At 45.2% G+C, this 22,324-nt stretch overlaps 2 protein-coding genes across 2 annotated transcripts; both read left to right on the top strand.

The window, feature by feature from the left end:
• Positions 1 to 4,613: 4,613 nt before the first annotated feature.
• On the top strand, positions 4,614 to 14,298 carry LOC134364539 (interferon alpha-4-like). Its single transcript, XM_063080427.1, has 2 exons — positions 4,614 to 5,099; positions 14,290 to 14,298. The coding sequence occupies exons 1-2, from the start codon at positions 4,614 to 4,616 to the stop codon at positions 14,296 to 14,298; spliced, it is 495 nt and encodes a 164-aa protein (XP_062936497.1).
• A 1,050-nt stretch (positions 14,299 to 15,348) lies between these two features.
• Positions 15,349 to 15,834, top strand: LOC134364382 (interferon alpha-4-like; the record flags this gene model as incomplete). Its single annotated transcript, XM_063080280.1, has 1 exon — positions 15,349 to 15,834. A coding segment is annotated over exon 1 (486 nt), but the record flags the coding sequence as incomplete, so codon positions are not given.
• Between the last annotated feature and the right edge of the window lie 6,490 nt (positions 15,835 to 22,324).

Below are 22,324 nucleotides of genomic sequence, written 5' to 3'. Positions count from 1 at the left end.
AGTCACGGTCCCGGCGGTATCACCGCCGTCGTCCCCGCTCACTCGCCCGAGGCTCCCGCACTAGGGCTGCTCCCGGACCCGCTGTCTACCCGGCTCCCCTTTCCCAGGCTGTCCCGGCCTCGCGTCCCCCACTCCTGCGGAATCTGTGACCATCACAGCCCGTGCGGTCGCGAGCCCTCGGGTCCCGACTCAATGGGTTTCCCCGTCAAACTCAGTCTCGCTGCGGCTTCTACGCGAAAGAAAGCCCCGAGCACAGGGAGCAGCTCAGACACTCACGGCCCTCACCGAAGAAAACTGGGTCGCGCCAAGCCGCGGCGGAGCTCTCTCCGCAGCCATCGGAGGAAAATGTTCTCCACACTATTTAAGCAGCACCGGTTCGGCGCGACAAGCGGCGACGTCTGCTCTCTCGGGCTGTGGCACCCTCTGAAACCAAAAGCGGCCGAGTCCGTCCGCGTTTCCGGAACCGGAGGCTCAGAAAAGGCCGTTCGCGCGCCCTCTCGCGGCCGCCTCGAGAATCACTGAAATTCTCAATGGTCCACATCTGCCTGCTCATGGCGGGAGTGGTGCTCTGCTCCGTCCCTGCCTGCTCATCTGTCTGGGGCATGCCTTCCAGCCATGGCCTGGAAAACCGGCAAGCCATCATGCTAGTGAGACGGATGAAAAAGATCCCATCTCACTCATGCTTCAAGGACAGGAAGAACTTCAATTTTCCTTGGACAGGAGAAAATATCACCCCAATCCAGAAGACACATGCCACCTGTTTCCGTGGTCAGATGCTCCAGCAGATCCTCAGCCTCCTCAAAAGAGAGAACAGCCATGCTGCTTGGGATGCGATCCTCCTCGATAAACTACTCTTCAGCCTTGAGAAGAGCCTGCGACAAGTGCAGATGACAAATGGAGAAACTCTCTCTTGTCCTGATTTGGGAAATGACGTTCGGAAGTATTTCCAAGAAATGATTGGTTATCTGAGGGAAAAGAAATACAGCCCCTGTGCCTGGGAGGTGGTCAGAGTGGAAATTGAGGTGCTGCTTAGTCCTCATTCACCGCCTTCAGAGCAACGTCAGGAAATGACGTAGAAGTTATACTCAGGACCCTCCCTAACCAATTACACGATTGTTTACCAGGCCCCCCAAAGCAAGCTAAACTCACACATTTGCACCAGCTGAAAAACATCTGAATCCTAAATCATGGGATTATGTAAAACATACGTTCTACATCGTGAATTTACAGTAGAATGATTAGAGAGAATAACATGGTGTCTTGTCCTAAATAAATACTGTCATGATTTATAATTTTCATTATCTGTTTCAATTCTTGAGTGGTGCTTGTTGTTTCCGAAGTTGGAAGTTTAATTGTTTACAGACATGGTTCTTCAGTCTAGAATTTGGTGAAGGGCATTTGTCAGTCAAGTTGATGCTCGCTCCTGTAACAGAACAAAAGAAAACCACCAGTAGTTAGATGATAATACAAACTTATCTTTCCTTTATAGAAGAGCTCAGTGTTGGCCTCCTCTGAGCGGGGTTTCAGGGACCTCACAACCTACTATTTTGCAGCTTTGCCATCATCAACATATAAGTTCAAACAGGTTTGCGACGCTTGAGGCTACTGTGCTCAGTCGATATGGAAAAAATTATATGGTGGATCACTTGTAGGATGCTTTGAAGGACCCATGCTGCACAGGGTGAACATCACTTCCACCCGTATTTACTCAGCCTGGATTCATGCTCGTCGGATACCTAAGTGCAAAGGAGAGGGGAAAGAGAGTCCGACTGGGGGATTAGTGAGAAGAGAATATATGTTCTTTGAATAAGACCACTCTTTATTTTCACACTGTGTGTACTAACAGTATTTGTAAGAGAAAATTAACTGGCATTCTTGCTAGGCACAGTTTATTTCAAAATCTGATGCCAACTCTGATTCCACAATTTAGACTCAGGGAAAACGACACGGATGTCATTCATTAAAGTTCACAGCGACACTGACTGAATCTTGGGAAGAGTTAAGTGATTCCCAAAGGCACAGGCCAAAATTGAAAAACAGACAAGTGTATAGGGACAAGGTCCCCAAACACATTGTAACATTCACATCGTCTCCGTATTATCGGAAAAGACAAGGAATGTGCGATCAAGCAAGGCGTTGCGCTTCCTTGAGGGGCACTGAAGTAAAAGTGGAAGGTGGGTCTTCCATTTGCAACCAGGCCCTGTGGCACATCCTGAGGTTCTAAATATTAAAACTACAAATGGGAAGAAAGCATCTCTACAATCAAGTGTTTGTGTTTTGTTTTTTAAATCGTCACAAAATCTTCCATTACAATTTCCCTGCATGAAGCGGGAAGAGCTTACAAATTCTTTAGATCTATTGTCTTCCCAATTCATGTCTCCAGTATGTATTGGTATTATTCTTTCCACTGTTATTATAATGATTATTCCTTTCATAAATATTGACTGAGCTCCGGAAATGATAGGAACTAGGCTAAGATGCCCAGGAAACAAGACCGCATAAGACGACTCCTCTGGCCAAGAGTAACTTACGGACTCATGGCGACCTATATTCTTAGGACGAAGTTCATTCGAAGGTTCAGTGTAATAAAGACATCATCTCTGACAGCTAGGAGAAATAATATAGCCATGTGTAAAGAAGGGGTGTCCTTTGAAATTGTGAATTCCCTTGCTTCTTGCTGGAGACATGACAAGACGATTAGTCAACTTCTGAGTCCATTTATCCACAAGGAGAAAACAAGGGATGCATTTCTCGCTTCCCCGTTATCCAGAGAGCATATTGCACTCTCACAAGTTTGCCTTTTCTGTGTGTAAACTCTTGTGGTTGTTGTGTCTCCCTTGACTCTCTTGAAAGCTGGATCCAGCAAAGCTGAAACCAACCCCTGGACCAGCAGTGATTGCTTTTCCTGGAGCCCATGCCCGTTTGCTACCTTTGACCTGCGTCCCTTCCACCACTTTTCTTCTGCTCTGCCGCATCCCCTCATCTGCCCCTTGGCTGGGCTCAATTTAGCTAAATTATCCTTCGTCGTGTCCTTTGCAGTGGGATATTGCTTTCCTTGTGACGTTTGATCACACTGAGGTACATATATTGGCTTTCTTGGTATTCCCATTCCTTGGGAGGGAAAATGCAGCAACTTTCCCTTCTATGTAAAAGGAAATGGGAAAGAAAGATCTCTGGTGTCTCGCCAGCGGTACACAACAATTGAACAGCCATTTATTTTCATCACACCTACATCCCATTGTTGCCATTTATGACAAAGATGGCTTCCTTTGGTTTAATAAGATTCCATTAGAATTGGAATCTCCGACTGATGTTTGGTTGGAAATTTGAACTTCGGTGCAAAACAAAATTTTCTTTTTAAATAAAATTGATGTTCTCTCCATCGTGCATTCTTCTTGGGATGGTATTGCTCCCAAAAGTGTGAAAATTAGTTCCTAGAGGTGTTAACAAATCTTAGTCATTACAATAATTTGTGGTTCTCCAAAGCCCAAATCTAAGAAAACCTGTCCCTTATTACTAATTTTTATTTCCCTCGGGTTTTCTTGTGTATCAAGAAGCATTGACATTGAGTTCTTGGAAGATCCACAGAGCATATGCAGCATGAGCAATACAAGCCTACGGTGAATAGACGATCGCTTGATCTCAAAATCATGTCTCGAGATGTGGCCTCCACACGAATACATATGGCCTGCCTTTGGCTGTCTCGTGGATGGAGCTGAGGTTTGCTCCTGAGTGCTACTGAATGAGTTAATGGCTTTGAGAATTAAATGCAAAGAATTTGTGCTTTATTATGTGGCTCTGCTAAAGTTATTCGCCACATCAATAATGAAGTCGAGTGCTAAAAAGAAATAAAAGTTGACCGCACCTGGGGGAACATCCGGGAGGTGGCACAGTGACAATGTATTCTATCGTATGGAACAAAATTTAAAGTTAGGTACACTAGAAATTAATGGGAAGAAAATAATTGAATTGATAGATAATTTTTAGCAGTTTTGAAAGATATTTAAGTATGTCATTACATTGGTATTGTGTATTTTTGTAACATGAATTTGCATGTGAAATTTGACTCATTACAATTTATATAAGTCAATAGATGACACAAAAAGGAGCTCAGCAAATAAACTTATAAAGCCAAGTCAAATCAATAACTTTGAAACTTAAGTCTTGGCTTAAAATTTTTATAGAGACCTTCTTAAACATGCATTGAATGCAAAAAGTTAACTTCACACTTTCTTTTCTACGTATAAACCTGAGCTACAGATACGGTCCGTAAATAATTGCACGATATACCCCCGCCTTTGTAGCTTATCACAGGAGGGTCAATTCGGAAAAAACAATTTAACCAGGCTCTGGAGGAAAGGGATGAGCAGGCCACCATGAAAGAAATAAAAGAGAAAAGAAAAAGGTGGAGAAACGCTGCTCTCAAAGTATGTAGAGAGTGCATAAAGAAAGCAAAAACAGAAGTAGAAAGGAAGACACGGGCATCCAAAAAATGGAAACTAGTGTGTTCCCTATTTAAGACACATGCACAAAGCAAGCTCTTCAGAGAACCTAGCGGCTAAGGCTCAGAGTCGCCCATCTCAGCCAGGCCAGCAGCATCTGCGAGATCCCCAATGGCCTTGCCCTTTCCTTTACTGATGGCCCTGCTGGTGCTCAGCTGCCAGGCGACCTGCTCTCTGGGCTGTGATCTGCCTCAGGCCCACAGCCTGGGGACCAGGAGGGCCTTGATACTCCTGGGACGAATGAGGAGAATCTCCCCTCTGTCCTGCCTGAAGGACAGAAATGACTTCGGATTCCCCCAGGAAGACTTGGATGGCCACCAGCTGCAGAAGGCCCGAGCCATCTCTGTCCTCCATGAGATGACCCAGCAGAGCTTCAACCTCTTCTGCACAGAGGGCTCATCGGCTGCTTGGGATGAGAGCCTCTTGGACAAACTCTGCACTGGACTCTATCAGCAGCTGGACGACCTGGAAGCCTGTCTGATGCCGGAGGTGGGGGTGGAAGAGACTCCCCTGGTGAACGAGGACTTCGCACTGGCCGTGAGGAAATACTTCCAAAGAATCAGTCTCTACCTGAAAGAGAAGAGGCACAGCCCTTGCGCCTGGGAGGTCGTGAGAGCAGAAATCGTGAGATCCTTCTCTTCATCAATAAACATGCGGGGAAGATTAGGGAGGAGGCAATGAGACCTGGTCCGACGTGGAAACGACTCTCATGGACGAGTACACACTATCGCACTTTCCTGAGCTCTCCGGTCGCCAAGACTGTCACTTCTGCTACAATCATGACATGAAGTGCCTCAAGTTTGTCAGATGCCTTCAGGGTGTTCAGCAGCGTCATGTTCAACCCTGCAGGGACTGGTACTTACAGACGACCGTGCAAATGTATCTATCTATTTATTTATTTAAATGTTTATTTATCTAACTGTTGACAAGATTGAAATTGTTTTTGTCAATACGCCTTTATACTGTGCTTCATAGAACAAAATATATTCTTTGTATTTTGTGAAACTATTATATTGCTTTCTGCATTAAATTTTTACTATAGAAAAATGCTTGTATTTGTTTATTCTTTAAAAAGAAAGTCCAAGCCTGTCTCTACAACCTGACGTAAAGACAGATGGTACAATTCATCTCCTCAACATTAGTGTATTCGAGCTATCGGTAAAAATGAACTTCACCTAAAAGAGGTTGTTTGTTCCCCTCAGAATATGGATGTGAACATGCTCTCTTCTATCTTTGATTCTTGGAGGGAAAGAGAGCTCAAAAGAAACACACTCATACTTAATATCAGTTATGTGAAACAGTATAATGAGAAAATGAAACAACCAATAAAATTCTCTCTGCAGAAGGTAGATGGAAGCATGTCAGGAAATAGAAATAAAATTACCGATACGCCCCACAAATTGCTAGACATGTAAGTGCAAATGTCCAGCACTAGTTGGACACAGGAATTTGCAATTGGCAAGGAATTCAATGCCTGGAGGATCATAATGGCAACTGAAAGTGCAGAAATGAAGTTGGTCATGTGGGAAGAGATGACAGAGGGAGAAACAGACATTGTCTGGATTCTAAGGACCTTCAAACTTTAAAGGAAGTGGACAGAAGAGCCACAGATGAAGAAGATGGAATAGCCATCCATTATAAAGACTCACCCTTTGGAGACAAAGACGATAAATGTCTTTTCTAAACAATAAATGTGCTGAGAAGAGGAATCAGTAGATTCCACAGAAGGTGTGAACTCAAACTGCCCACTACATTGGAAAATAGACCGTACTGGCAACCTTAGTGACATTTGGTTTGTAGAACGAATAAGCAGAAACCATACTGGAGTCGGTAGAAGTGAAATGAGAGAAAAGAAGTTAGTGACCCTGAGGGAAAGACAGAAATTCGAAGAAATCTGGAAAAGAATGCGGGGTTTTTTGTGTGTATAGTTTTTCCCATTTTGCAATACATACTTTTTTCATGGTTAGAAGACATTTTTTATATATACATATATACAGACACACAAACACACACACAGAGAGAGAGAGAGAGAATATTGTTTATGAATATTCATGAGATAGAAAGCTGATTGTCAGCCCTTGTGCCCATGATGTGAGGGCCAGATTCCTACTGGCAGCACGCCCATTACCACAAATTGCATTTGTACCCTGTGTTCCCCACCCGATAATGCCCGAACTCCCTCTCCCTCCCTCAACCCCCTTACTCCACTTTGTAGCCCATGGAATGCTCTGTCCCTCTGCAAGTCCAACACACTGCTATGGACTTTCTTTCCTTCCTTCTTTCTCTCACAGCTCCTTACATAAGTGAGCACATGTGATATTTATACCTCTGTGCTTTGCTTATTTCACTCAACATAAATTTCTCCAGGCTCATCCATGTTGTTGCAAATGGGAGTATGTCATTCTTTTTTGTGGCAGAGTAGTATTCCATGCTCTGTGTTGTGGGGAGGGGGGGGTGTATTTAAATGTATATGTCACAGTTTCCTTATTCATTCATCCATTAAAGGATATTGTTATATTTACTGTAAAAGAAAATTGTTCTAGTTAAGTCTGTACTGTCACTTTGCCCAAAAACTCTCTGGAGCCACATCATGTTTGCTATCCGGGATTTAACGACTTTATGCATAGTTGAGAGAATTGCAGAACCAAGACTGAGCTGTCATGTTCACGGTCCGGGCAGGAGTCCGGTGAGCGCTCTTCCTCCCCACGCGCAGGGTCTGGCAGTGCACCTCGCTCACTCACATGCTGTCGGCACCCCGCGCTCTCCCGCAGTGTGTGCACCCAGTCAAGCGGACACGCAATGTGTACAAGTGGCGTCTAGTGTTAACTAAACCGACAGTTACTACATGAGCAAGTGAGGAAAAGTTTCCTGTCTAGAAAGAATGACCAAAGTGCACTCTCATTATGCAACCACCCCGTGAAGGAGAATCTGGCCAAGGTGATGCTGGCTCTGTTGGGAGGAACTCTTCTTCGAGGCACGTGTACTGGCTCTGGAACAATTAACCAATCAGACCTGATATTTACAAAGGAGTAAAAAGCAAACATGAAAATGATCGAGAAAGGCTATTTAAAATCGGAATGTATGTTTTCCTCCTCCTGCCCAGGGTCTCTTCCATCTCCTGCACCACACAGGGCTCCAGAGACTCTAGTGAGTCATCGAGTCCAGTGAGGAATTTCAGCCCTTGTGCGGGGGAAGTTGGAGATCTGTTGGATAATCTCATGGGGAACAGAGGTGGCTTGAGCCTTTTGGAATTTGCCACCATCCAGCTGCTCCAGGGGAACTGAATACGTTCTCCTCCTTCGGATGGGAAAAAAGGAAGATTCTCCCACCTGGGTGCAGAACTGTGGAGGTCGGTCTCCTGCCTTGGCAGGTCACGGACCTGGGTCAGGTCACAGCGAACGGTGCAGAGAGAACTGGAGCACATCATCTTCAGTGTCACCAGGTGATAGAATTTGGATGTGTGGTCCCCACCGAAACTCATGCGGAAATCTGGTCCTCAATGTGGCAGTGCTGGAAGCTGAGTCATGGGGGGCGGATCCCTCATGAATGGATTCATGTTCTCCCTGGGGGAAGTGGGGCCCTAGTGAAATCTTGCTCTATTAGTTCCCTGGAGAGCTGGTTGTATAAAAGACCCTGGCATCTCCTCCCTGCCTCTCTTGCTTCCTCTCACCATGTGATCTGCTTGTACCCGCCAGTGCCTGCCGTTTTCCACCATGAGTAGAGGAAGCCTGAGGTCCATGCCAGAATCAGCTGTCCCAGAATCATAAGACAAACAAACCTCTGTTCTTTCCAAATTACCTAGTCTCAGATATTCTCTTAGAGCAACACAAAATGGGCCAATGCACCAGGGAGGAGGTAGCGCGGCCACTGGGGGGATGGAGGTGTCGGGCATCGACCCAGCTGCTATCAGCACCTTCTTGCATGTGAGAGTCTGACACGGCGAGCCCAGGGTTTGCAGCTTTTGGGCTTGTCCCAGTTTTGTTTCCACTTCCTTTCACTTTGTCTTCCATTTACGAGCCTCAGATAATGTCATGACTTCAACACTGCGCTCGTGTTATTACACTGGAAGTTCAACACGTTCATCAAAAATGAAAGAAATCTCAATCCAGTAGGAAATATTCATACAAATGAGAACCAATGTTGAAATAAATACGTCTCAATATATGTCTCTTTTCAAATTCTAGCACTTAGAGATTTGATCCTGTACAGCATTATTAAATTTCTTCGATTGCACTGAAATACAAGTTGCCTCCTCTGTCTGCATTTCCCTATTAAAGGACTCATTCACTAGATTTGATGTCTTCCACCTTTCTTCACAGGAGCCATAGCTCATATTTTCCGACATAATCGATAGATAATAGCAGCATAGAGCTGAGGCATTAATTCATTAGTTCTCTTCGTCTGTCACCAGTAATGTGTTGACTGCATATACATGAGTGATAACATGCTTGGCAATGTGGATCCAGTTATAACTGAGACAGGGAAACTGTGAGAAAACTTTAGTAGTTGTCAGTACTAGTTTTCCAGTGGAAATTGGAGAGATTAAGTCACATAAACTTGCAAGTTACTTGCTGAGAATCTGAACATAGTAAACAATAGTTACCGTGAGTATTGATATAACAAATATCGTAATCCTCTGTAGAGTCTGCATTCAACCGAGTCAAGCCAAGAGAAGCTTTCAGTGCAGCTCCCTTGACACGCTCAGGGCCAGTCACATTGGTGCCTCTCAAATGGAAACTCCACGAGGGGGACCGTCTGCAGGCCTGTGCAGGAGCAGAGCCCAGGCTGCCAGTGTTAGAGCAGTGCCTGGTGCAGAAGAGAAACTGCCCAGCACCCTTGAAGCACCTTCCGGGGAACCGGTGTGGCAGGAAGTCGAGTGACAGAAAATGGCTGCTCTGTGAACAGTTTACAAACGAAATACTAATCTGTCCTTCACAGTCAGTCAGTTTCACCCACGTTTGGTGATATATTTTGAAGCAGGGATCTAAAAAAAGAAAATTGGAAAGGACAGAAAAAAGGTTTAAAAATATACGGAGTATATATATTGTATAAAAATACATGTAGTATATCTATTTTCTTCTTATTCTAAAATAATATATATGTAAATATATGTAAACATAAGTATACCTATGAATCTAACTGTATATACATATATAATCCAACATTATAAATATATAAATATTAGATAATATGTAATACTGTATGTATAATTATCTTTACATATAATATAAACAAAGTATTTACATTGACATATAATTACCTATGCATATAAAATATATATAATTTTAAGCATATATAAAATGCATTTAAATATATAAGTTATTTGTATTGGGGCTTTTTTTGAAGGGAGGGTGAGTGGACATTCCTTGATTTTCAACCACGGATAATCACAATACTAATTCAAAAGCTGTTTCCTGGGCTGGAATTAGGGAGTACTTTCCTCAAGCCAAAAATTTAAGGAGGCCGCAATCTAAGGAATCGACACAAATGATATTTCCATGCCGTATGAAAAATGAAAATTAGTGAAAAACAATCCAGGAGAAACAAAGTAATACAATTTTAAGTAAAGACCAGAAATGACCGTGCACTTGCAAATCCCTCAGAGTCTCACCAGGGAGAAGGGAGACTGTGGCAATTGCATGGTCATCAAGTGCGGCAAATTGCACTCACTCTATGCCACTCTCACCCAAGAGCGTTGAAGGTTCTGACCGGCTAAATGCCCTCAACTGCTCCTACACGACACTGCTCCTTTTTCTTCCTAGCAACACAAGTCACGGTGGCGTTCTGCGAAAGAAGTTTCAGCAACCTCAGGTGAAAGAGCAATGATCGAAGATTAATCCTGAATCACAAGAAACCTAAACATGGCAGTTCTGTCCGTTGAAAAGTAAAGTAGCACCTTGCAAATATCGTGGAGTTTCCCTCCTTTAATGCTAGGAAAGTAAAATTACATAAAAACGATCTAAATCAAATAATGCCGCTTTAATTTGCCTAGATTCCTTTTTTCAAAGACTTGAACGTCCTGACTCAGAAACATGGGCCACTGAAAACTCCGACGACCCCACAGGGGGGCGCACGTCCCTCCTCCCGGCCCCGGCCCCGACTCCATCCCTGTTCCCGGCCCCAGCCCCGGCCCCGGCCCCGACCCCGGTCCCGGCCCCGGCCCCGGCCCCGGCTCCGTCCCTGTTCCCGGCCCGGCCCGGCCCGGCCCCGGCCCCGGCCCCGGTCCCGGCCCCAGTCACGGTCCCGGCGGTATCACCGCCGTCGTCCCCGCTCACTCGCCCGAGGCTCCCGCACTAGGGCTGCTCCCGGACCCGCTGTCTACCCGGCTCCCCTTTCCCAGGCTGTCCCGGCCTCGCGTCCCCCACTCCTGCGGAATCTGTGACCATCACAGCCCGTGCGGTCGCGAGCCCTCGGGTCCCGACTCAATGGGTTTCCCCGTCAAACTCAGTCTCGCTGCGGCTTCTACGCGAAAGAAAGCCCCGAGCACAGGGAGCAGCTCAGACACTCACGGCCCTCACCGAAGAAAACTGGGTCGCGCCAAGCCGCGGCGGAGCTCTCTCCGCAGCCATCGGAGGAAAATGTTCTCCACACTATTTAAGCAGCACCGGTTCGGCGCGACAAGCGGCGACGTCTGCTCTCTCGGGCTGTGGCACCCTCTGAAACCAAAAGCGGCCGAGTCCGTCCGCGTTTCCGGAACCGGAGGCTCAGAAAAGGCCGTTCGCGCGCCCTCTCGCGGCCGCCTCGAGAATCACTGAAATTCTCAATGGTCCACATCTGCCTGCTCATGGCGGGAGTGGTGCTCTGCTCCGTCCCTGCCTGCTCATCTGTCTGGGGCATGCCTTCCAGCCATGGCCTGGAAAACCGGCAAGCCATCATGCTAGTGAGACGGATGAAAAAGATCCCATCTCACTCATGCTTCAAGGACAGGAAGAACTTCAATTTTCCTTGGACAGGAGAAAATATCACCCCAATCCAGAAGACACATGCCACCTGTTTCCGTGGTCAGATGCTCCAGCAGATCCTCAGCCTCCTCAAAAGAGAGAACAGCCATGCTGCTTGGGATGCGATCCTCCTCGATAAACTACTCTTCAGCCTTGAGAAGAGCCTGCGACAAGTGCAGATGACAAATGGAGAAACTCTCTCTTGTCCTGATTTGGGAAATGACGTTCGGAAGTATTTCCAAGAAATGATTGGTTATCTGAGGGAAAAGAAATACAGCCCCTGTGCCTGGGAGGTGGTCAGAGTGGAAATTGAGGTGCTGCTTAGTCCTCATTCACCGCCTTCAGAGCAACGTCAGGAAATGACGTAGAAGTTATACTCAGGACCCTCCCTAACCAATTACACGATTGTTTACCAGGCCCCCCAAAGCAAGCTAAACTCACACATTTGCACCAGCTGAAAAACATCTGAATCCTAAATCATGGGATTATGTAAAACATACGTTCTACATCGTGAATTTACAGTAGAATGATTAGAGAGAATAACATGGTGTCTTGTCCTAAATAAATACTGTCATGATTTATAATTTTCATTATCTGTTTCAATTCTTGAGTGGTGCTTGTTGTTTCCGAAGTTGGAAGTTTAATTGTTTACAGACATGGTTCTTCAGTCTAGAATTTGGTGAAGGGCATTTGTCAGTCAAGTTGATGCTCGCTCCTGTAACAGAACAAAAGAAAACCACCAGTAGTTAGATGATAATACAAACTTATCTTTCCTTTATAGAAGAGCTCAGTGTTGGCCTCCTCTGAGCGGGGTTTCAGGGACCTCACAACCTACTATTTTGCAGCTTTGCCATCATCAACATATAAGTTCAAACAGGTTTGCGACGCTTGAGGCTACTGTGCTCAGTCGATATGGAAAAAATTATATGGTGGATCACTTGTAGGATGCTTTGAAGGACCCATGCTGCACAGGGTGAACATCACTTCCACCCGTATTTACTCAGCCTGGATTCATGCTCGTCGGATACCTAAGTGCAAAGGAGAGGGGAAAGAGAGTCCGACTGGGGGATTAGTGAGAAGAGAATATATGTTCTTTGAATAAGACCACTCTTTATTTTCACACTGTGTGTACTAACAGTATTTGTAAGAGAAAATTAACTGGCATTCTTGCTAGGCACAGTTTATTTCAAAATCTGATGCCAACTCTGATTCCACAATTTAGACTCAGGGAAAACGACACGGATGTCATTCATTAAAGTTCACAGCGACACTGACTGAATCTTGGGAAGAGTTAAGTGATTCCCAAAGGCACAGGCCAAAATTGAAAAACAGACAAGTGTATAGGGACAAGGTCCCCAAACACATTGTAACATTCACATCGTCTCCGTATTATCGGAAAAGACAAGGAATGTGCGATCAGGCAAGGCGTTGCGCTTCCTTGAGGGGCACTGAAGTAAAAGTGGAAGGTGGGTCTTCCATTTGCAACCAGGCCCTGTGGCACATCCTGAGGTTCTAAATATTAAAACTACAAATGGGAAGAAAGCATCTCTACAATCAAGTGTTTGTGTTTTGTTTTTTAAATCGTCACAAAATCTTCCATTACAATTTCCCTGCATGAAGCGGGAAGAGCTTACAAATTCTTTAGATCTATTGTCTTCCCAATTCATGTCTCCAGTATGTATTGGTATTATTCTTTCCACTGTTATTATAATGATTATTCCTTTCATAAATATTGACTGAGCTCCGGAAATGATAGGAACTAGGCTAAGATGCCCAGGAAACAAGACCGCATAAGACGACTCCTCTGGCCAAGAGTAACTTACGGACTCATGGCGACCTATATTCTTAGGACGAAGTTCATTCGAAGGTTCAGTGTAATAAAGACATCATCTCTGACAGCTAGGAGAAATAATATAGCCATGTGTAAAGAAGGGGTGTCCTTTGAAATTGTGAATTCCCTTGCTTCTTGCTGGAGACATGACAAGACGATGAGTCAACTTCTGAGTCCATTTATCCACAAGGAGAAAACAAGGGATGCATTTCTCGCTTCCCCGTTATCCAGAGAGCATATTGCACTCTCACAAGTTTGCCTTTTCTGTGTGTAAACTCTTGTGGTTGTTGTGTCTCCCTTGACTCTCTTGAAAGCTGGATCCAGCAAAGCTGAAACCAACCCCTGGACCAGCAGTGATTGCTTTTCCTGGAGCCCATGCCCGTTTGCTACCTTTGACCTGCGTCCCTTCCACCACTTTTCTTCTGCTCTGCCGCATCCCCTCATCTGCCCCTTGGCTGGGCTCAATTTAGCTAAATTATCCTTCGTCGTGTCCTTTGCAGTGGGATATTGCTTTCCTTGTGACGTTTGATCACACTGAGGTACATATATTGGCTTTCTTGGTATTCCCATTCCTTGGGAGGGAAAATGCAGCAACTTTCCCTTCTATGTAAAAGGAAATGGGAAAGAAAGATCTCTGGTGTCTCGCCAGCGGTACACAACAATTGAACAGCCATTTATTTTCATCACACCTACATCCCATTGTTGCCATTTATGACAAAGATGGCTTCCTTTGGTTTAATAAGATTCCATTAGAATTGGAATCTCCGACTGATGTTTGGTTGGAAATTTGAACTTCGGTGCAAAACAAAATTTTCTTTTTAAATAAAATTGATGTTCTCTCCATCGTGCATTCTTCTTGGGATGGTATTGCTCCCAAAAGTGTGAAAATTAGTTCCTAGAGGTGTTAACAAATCTTAGTCATTACAATAATTTGTGGTTCTCCAAAGCCCAAATCTAAGAAAACCTGTCCCTTATTACTAATTTTTATTTCCCTCGGGTTTTCTTGTGTATCAAGAAGCATTGACATTGAGTTCTTGGAAGATCCACAGAGCATATGCAGCATGAGCAATACAAGCCTACGGTGAATAGACGATCGCTTGATCTCAAAATCATGTCTCGAGATGTGGCCTCCACACGAATACATATGGCCTGCCTTTGGCTGTCTCGTGGATGGAGCTGAGGTTTGCTCCTGAGTGCTACTGAATGAGTTAATGGCTTTGAGAATTAAATGCAAAGAATTTGTGCTTTATTATGTGGCTCTGCTAAAGTTATTCGCCACATCAATAATGAAGTCGAGTGCTAAAAAGAAATAAAAGTTGACCGCACCTGGGGGAACATCCGGGAGGTGGCACAGTGACAATGTATTCTATCGTATGGAACAAAATTTAAAGTTAGGTACACTAGAAATTAATGGGAAGAAAATAATTGAATTGATAGATAATTTTTAGCAGTTTTGAAAGATATTTAAGTATGTCATTACATTGGTATTGTGTATTTTTGTAACATGAATTTGCATGTGAAATTTGACTCATTACAATTTATATAAGTCAATAGATGACACAAAAAGGAGCTCAGCAAATAAACTTATAAAGCCAAGTCAAATCAATAACTTTGAAACTTAAGTCTTGGCTTAAAATTTTTATAGAGACCTTCTTAAACATGCATTGAATGCAAAAAGTTAACTTCACACTTTCTTTTCTACGTATAAACCTGAGCTACAGATACGGTCCGTAAATAATTGCACGATATACCCCCGCCTTTGTAGCTTATCACAGGAGGGTCAATTCGGAAAAAACAATTTAACCAGGCTCTGGAGGAAAGGGATGAGCAGGCCACCATGAAAGAAATAAAAGAGAAAAGAAAAAGGTGGAGAAACGCTGCTCTCAAAGTATGTAGAGAGTGCATAAAGAAAGCAAAAACAGAAGTAGAAAGGAAGACACGGGCATCCAAAAAATGGAAACTAGTGTGTTCCCTATTTAAGACACATGCACAAAGCAAGCTCTTCAGAGAACCTAGCGGCTAAGGCTCAGAGTCGCCCATCTCAGCCAGGCCAGCAGCATCTGCGAGATCCCCAATGGCCTTGCCCTTTCCTTTACTGATGGCCCTGCTGGTGCTCAGCTGCCAGGCGACCTGCTCTCTGGGCTGTGATCTGCCTCAGGCCCACAGCCTGGGGACCAGGAGGGCCTTGATACTCCTGGGACGAATGAGGAGAATCTCCCCTCTGTCCTGCCTGAAGGACAGAAATGACTTCGGATTCCCCCAGGAAGACTTGGATGGCCACCAGCTGCAGAAGGCCCGAGCCATCTCTGTCCTCCATGAGATGACCCAGCAGAGCTTCAACCTCTTCTGCACAGAGGGCTCATCGGCTGCTTGGGATGAGAGCCTCTTGGACAAACTCTGCACTGGACTCTATCAGCAGCTGGACGACCTGGAAGCCTGTCTGATGCCGGAGGTGGGGGTGGAAGAGACTCCCCTGGTGAACGAGGACTTCGCACTGGCCGTGAGGAAATACTTCCAAAGAATCAGTCTCTACCTGAAAGAGAAGAGGCACAGCCCTTGCGCCTGGGAGGTCGTGAGAGCAGAAATCGTGAGATCCTTCTCTTCATCAATAAACATGCGGGGAAGATTAGGGAGGAGGCAATGAGACCTGGTCCGACGTGGAAACGACTCTCATGGACGAGTACACACTATCGCACTTTCCTGAGCTCTCCGGTCGCCAAGACTGTCACTTCTGCTACAATCATGACATGAAGTGCCTCAAGTTTGTCAGATGCCTTCAGGGTGTTCAGCAGCGTCATGTTCAACCCTGCAGGGACTGGTACTTACAGACGACCGTGCAAATGTATCTATCTATTTATTTATTTAAATGTTTATTTATCTAACTGTTGACAAGATTGAAATTGTTTTTGTCAATACGCCTTTATACTGTGCTTCATAGAACAAAATATATTCTTTGTATTTTGTGAAACTATTATATTGCTTTCTGCATTAAATTTTTACTATAGAAAAATGCTTGTATTTGTTTATTCTTTAAAAAGAAAGTCCAAGCCTGTCTCTACAACCTGACGTAAAGACAGATGGTACAATTCATCTCCTCAACATTAGTGTATTCGAGCTATCGGTAAAAATGAACTTCACCTAAAAGAGGTTGTTTGTTCCCCTCAGAATATGGATGTGAACATGCTCTCTTCTATCTTTGATTCTTGGAGGGAAAGAGAGCTCAAAAGAAACACACTCATACTTAATATCAGTTATGTGAAACAGTATAATGAGAAAATGAAACAACCAATAAAATTCTCTCTGCAGAAGGTAGATGGAAGCATGTCAGGAAATAGAAATAAAATTACCGATACGCCCCACAAATTGCTAGACATGTAAGTGCAAATGTCCAGCACTAGTTGGACACAGGAATTTGCAATTGGCAAGGAATTCAATGCCTGGAGGATCATAATGGCAACTGAAAGTGCAGAAATGAAGTTGGTCATGTGGGAAGAGATGACAGAGGGAGAAACAGACATTGTCTGGATTCTAAGGACCTTCAAACTTTAAAGGAAGTGGACAGAAGAGCCACAGATGAAGAAGATGGAATAGCCATCCATTATAAAGACTCACCCTTTGGAGACAAAGACGATAAATGTCTTTTCTAAACAATAAATGTGCTGAGAAGAGGAATCAGTAGATTCCACAGAAGGTGTGAACTCAAACTGCCCACTACATTGGAAAATAGACCGTACTGGCAACCTTAGTGACATTTGGTTTGTAGAACGAATAAGCAGAAACCATACTGGAGTCGGTAGAAGTGAAATGAGAGAAAAGAAGTTAGTGACCCTGAGGGAAAGACAGAAATTCGAAGAAATCTGGAAAAGAATGCGGGGTTTTTTGTGTGTATAGTTTTTCCCATTTTGCAATACATACTTTTTTCATGGTTAGAAGACATTTTTTATATATACATATATACAGACACACAAACACACACAGAGAGAGAGAGAGAGAGAATATTGTTTATGAATATTCATGAGATAGAAAGCTGATTGTCAGCCCTTGTGCCCATGATGTGAGGGCCAGATTCCTACTGGCAGCACGCCCATTACCACAAATTGCATTTGTACCCTGTGTTCCCCACCCGATAATGCCCGAACTCCCTCTCCCTCCCTCAACCCCCTTACTCCACTTTGTAGCCCATGGAATGCTCTGTCCCTCTGCAAGTCCAACACACTGCTATGGACTTTCTTTCCTTCCTTCTTTCTCTCACAGCTCCTTACATAAGTGAGCACATGTGATATTTATACCTCTGTGCTTTGCTTATTTCACTCAACATAAATTTCTCCAGGCTCATCCATGTTGTTGCAAATGGGAGTATGTCATTCTTTTTTGTGGCAGAGTAGTATTCCATGCTCTGTGTTGTGGGGAGGGGGGGGTGTATTTAAATGTATATGTCACAGTTTCCTTATTCATTCATCCATTAAAGGATATTGTTATATTTACTGTAAAAGAAAATTGTTCTAGTTAAGTCTGTACTGTCACTTTGCCCAAAAACTCTCTGGAGCCACATCATGTTTGCTATCCGGGATTTAACGACTTTATGCATAGTTGAGAGAATTGCAGAACCAAGACTGAGCTGTCATGTTCACGGTCCGGGCAGGAGTCCGGTGAGCGCTCTTCCTCCCCACGCGCAGGGTCTGGCAGTGCACCTCGCTCACTCACATGCTGTCGGCACCCCGCGCTCTCCCGCAGTGTGTGCACCCAGTCAAGCGGACACGCAATGTGTACAAGTGGCGTCTAGTGTTAACTAAACCGACAGTTACTACATGAGCAAGTGAGGAAAAGTTTCCTGTCTAGAAAGAATGACCAAAGTGCACTCTCATTATGCAACCACCCCGTGAAGGAGAATCTGGCCAAGGTGATGCTGGCTCTGTTGGGAGGAACTCTTCTTCGAGGCACGTGTACTGGCTCTGGAACAATTAACCAATCAGACCTGATATTTACAAAGGAGTAAAAAGCAAACATGAAAATGATCGAGAAAGGCTATTTAAAATCGGAATGTATGTTTTCCTCCTCCTGCCCAGGGTCTCTTCCATCTCCTGCACCACACAGGGCTCCAGAGACTCTAGTGAGTCATCGAGTCCAGTGAGGAATTTCAGCCCTCGTGCGGGGGAAGTTGGAGATCTGTTGGATAATCTCATGGGGAACAGAGGTGGCTTGAGCCTTTTGGAATTTGCCACCATCCAGCTGCTCCAGGGGAACTGAATACGTTCTCCTCCTTCGGATGGGAAAAAAGGAAGATTCTCCCACCTGGGTGCAGAACTGTGGAGGTCGGTCTCCTGCCTTGGCAGGTCACGGACCTGGGTCAGGTCACAGCGAACGGTGCAGAGAGAACTGGAGCACATCATCTTCAGTGTCACCAGGTGATAGAATTTGGATGTGTGGTCCCCACCGAAACTCATGCGGAAATCTGGTCCTCAATGTGGCAGTGCTGGAAGCTGAGTCATGGGGGGCGGATCCCTCATGAATGGATTCATGTTCTCCCTGGGGGAAGTGGGGCCCTAGTGAAATCTTGCTCTATTAGTTCCCTGGAGAGCTGGTTGTATAAAAGACCCTGGCATCTCCTCCCTGCCTCTCTTGCTTCCTCTCACCATGTGATCTGCTTGTACCCGCCAGTGCCTGCCGTTTTCCACCATGAGTAGAGGAAGCCTGAGGTCCATGCCAGAATCAGCTGTCCCAGAATCATAAGACAAACAAACCTCTGTTCTTTCCAAATTACCTAGTCTCAGATATTCTCTTAGAGCAACACAAAATGGGCCAATGCACCAGGGAGGAGGTAGCGCGGCCACTGGGGGGATGGAGGTGTCGGGCATCGACCCAGCTGCTATCAGCACCTTCTTGCATGTGAGAGTCTGACACGGCGAGCCCAGGGTTTGCAGCTTTTGGGCTTGTCCCAGTTTTGTTTCCACTTCCTTTCACTTTGTCTTCCATTTACGAGCCTCAGATAATGTCATGACTTCAACACTGCGCTCGTGTTATTACACTGGAAGTTCAACACGTTCATCAAAAATGAAAGAAATCTCAATCCAGTAGGAAATATTCATACAAATGAGAACCAATGTTGAAATAAATACGTCTCAATATATGTCTCTTTTCAAATTCTAGCACTTAGAGATTTGATCCTGTACAGCATTATTAAATTTCTTCGATTGCACTGAAATACAAGTTGCCTCCTCTGTCTGCATTTCCCTATTAAAGGACTCATTCACTAGATTTGATGTCTTCCACCTTTCTTCACAGGAGCCATAGCTCATATTTTCCGACATAATCGATAGATAATAGCAGCATAGAGCTGAGGCATTAATTCATTAGTTCTCTTCGTCTGTCACCAGTAATGTGTTGACTGCATATACATGAGTGATAACATGCTTGGCAATGTGGATCCAGTTATAACTGAGACAGGGAAACTGTGAGAAAACTTTAGTAGTTGTCAGTACTAGTTTTCCAGTGGAAATTGGAGAGATTAAATCACATAAACTTGCAAGTTACTTGCTGAGAATCTGAACATAGTAAACAATAGTTACCGTGAGTATTGATATAACAAATATCGTAATCCTCTGTAGAGTCTGCATTCAACCGAGTCAAGCCAAGAGAAGCTTTCAGTGCAGCTCCCTTGACACGCTCAGGGCCAGTCACATTGGTGCCTCTCAAATGGAAACTCCACGAGGGGGACCGTCTGCAGGCCTGTGCAGGAGCAGAGCCCAGGCTGCCAGTGTTAGAGCAGTGCCTGGTGCAGAAGAGAAACTGCCCAGCACCCTTGAAGCACCTTCCGGGGAACCGGTGTGGCAGGAAGTCGAGTGACAGAAAATGGCTGCTCTGTGAACAGTTTACAAACGAAATACTAATCTGTCCTTCACAGTCAGTCAGTTTCACCCACGTTTGGTGATATATTTTGAAGCAGGGATCTAAAAAAAGAAAATTGGAAAGGACAGAAAAAAGGTTTAAAAATATACGGAGTATATATATTGTATAAAAATACATGTAGTATATCTATTTTCTTCTTATTCTAAAATAATATATATGTAAATATATGTAAACATAAGTATACCTATGAATCTAACTGTATATACATATATAATCCAACATTATAAATATATAAATATTAGATAATATGTAATACTGTATGTATAATTATCTTTACATATAATATAAACAAAGTATTTACATTGACATATAATTACCTATGCATATAAAATATATATAATTTTAAGCATATATAAAATGCATTTAAATATATAAGTTATTTGTATTGGGGCTTTTTTTGAAGGGAGGGTGAGTGGACATTCCTTGATTTTCAACCACGGATAATCACAATACTAATTCAAAAGCTGTTTCCTGGGCTGGAATTAGGGAGTACTTTCCTCAAGCCAAAAATTTAAGGAGGCCGCAATCTAAGGAATCGACACAAATGATATTTCCATGCCGTATGAAAAATGAAAATTAGTGAAAAACAATCCAGGAGAAACAAAGTAATACAATTTTAAGTAAAGACCAGAAATGACCGTGCACTTGCAAATCCCTCAGAGTCTCACCAGGGAGAAGGGAGACTGTGGCAATTGCATGGTCATCAAGTGCGGCAAATTGCACTCACTCTATGCCACTCTCACCCAAGAGCGTTGAAGGTTCTGACCGGCTAAATGCCCTCAACTGCTCCTACACGACACTGCTCCTTTTTCTTCCTAGCAACACAAGTCACGGTGGCGTTCTGCGAAAGAAGTTTCAGCAACCTCAGGTGAAAGAGCAATGATCGAAGATTAATCCTGAATCACAAGAAACCTAAACATGGCAGTTCTGTCCGTTGAAAAGTAAAGTAGCACCTTGCAAATATCGTGGAGTTTCCCTCCTTTAATGCTAGGAAAGTAAAATTACATAAAAACGATCTAAATCAAATAATGCCGCTTTAATTTGCCTAGATTCCTTTTTTCAAAGACTTGAACGTCCTGACTCAGAAACATGGGCCACTGAAAACTCCGACGACCCCACAGGGGGGCGCACGTCCCTCCTCCCGGCCCCGGCCCCGACTCCATCCCTGTTCCCGGCCCCAGCCCCGGCCCCGGCCCCGACCCCGGTCCCGGCCCCGGCCCCGGCCCCGGCTCCGTCCCTGTTCCCGGCCCGGCCCGGCCCGGCCCCGGCCCCGGCCCCGGTCCCGGCCCCAGTCACGGTCCCGGCGGTATCACCGCCGTCGTCCCCGCTCACTCGCCCGAGGCTCCCGCACTAGGGCTGCTCCCGGACCCGCTGTCTACCCGGCTCCCCTTTCCCAGGCTGTCCCGGCCTCGCGTCCCCCACTCCTGCGGAATCTGTGACCATCACAGCCCGTGCGGTCGCGAGCCCTCGGGTCCCGACTCAATGGGTTTCCCCGTCAAACTCAGTCTCGCTGCGGCTTCTACGCGAAAGAAAGCCCCGAGCACAGGGAGCAGCTCAGACACTCACGGCCCTCACCGAAGAAAACTGGGTCGCGCCAAGCCGCGGCGGAGCTCTCTCCGCAGCCATCGGAGGAAAATGTTCTCCACACTATTTAAGCAGCACCGGTTCGGCGCGACAAGCGGCGACGTCTGCTCTCTCGGGCTGTGGCACCCTCTGAAACCAAAAGCGGCCGAGTCCGTCCGCGTTTCCGGAACCGGAGGCTCAGAAAAGGCCGTTCGCGCGCCCTCTCGCGGCCGCCTCGAGAATCACTGAAATTCTCAATGGTCCACATCTGCCTGCTCATGGCGGGAGTGGTGCTCTGCTCCGTCCCTGCCTGCTCATCTGTCTGGGGCATGCCTTCCAGCCATGGCCTGGAAAACCGGCAAGCCATCATGCTAGTGAGACGGATGAAAAAGATCCCATCTCACTCATGCTTCAAGGACAGGAAGAACTTCAATTTTCCTTGGACAGGAGAAAATATCACCCCAATCCAGAAGACACATGCCACCTGTTTCCGTGGTCAGATGCTCCAGCAGATCCTCAGCCTCCTCAAAAGAGAGAACAGCCATGCTGCTTGGGATGCGATCCTCCTCGATAAACTACTC

Source organism: Cynocephalus volans, chromosome 16 (genome assembly GCF_027409185.1).
Source record: "Cynocephalus volans isolate mCynVol1 chromosome 16, mCynVol1.pri, whole genome shotgun sequence".
NCBI classification, from domain to species: Eukaryota; Metazoa; Chordata; class Mammalia; order Dermoptera; family Cynocephalidae; genus Cynocephalus; species Cynocephalus volans.
This window is presented reverse-complemented; position numbering and strand designations above follow the sequence as displayed.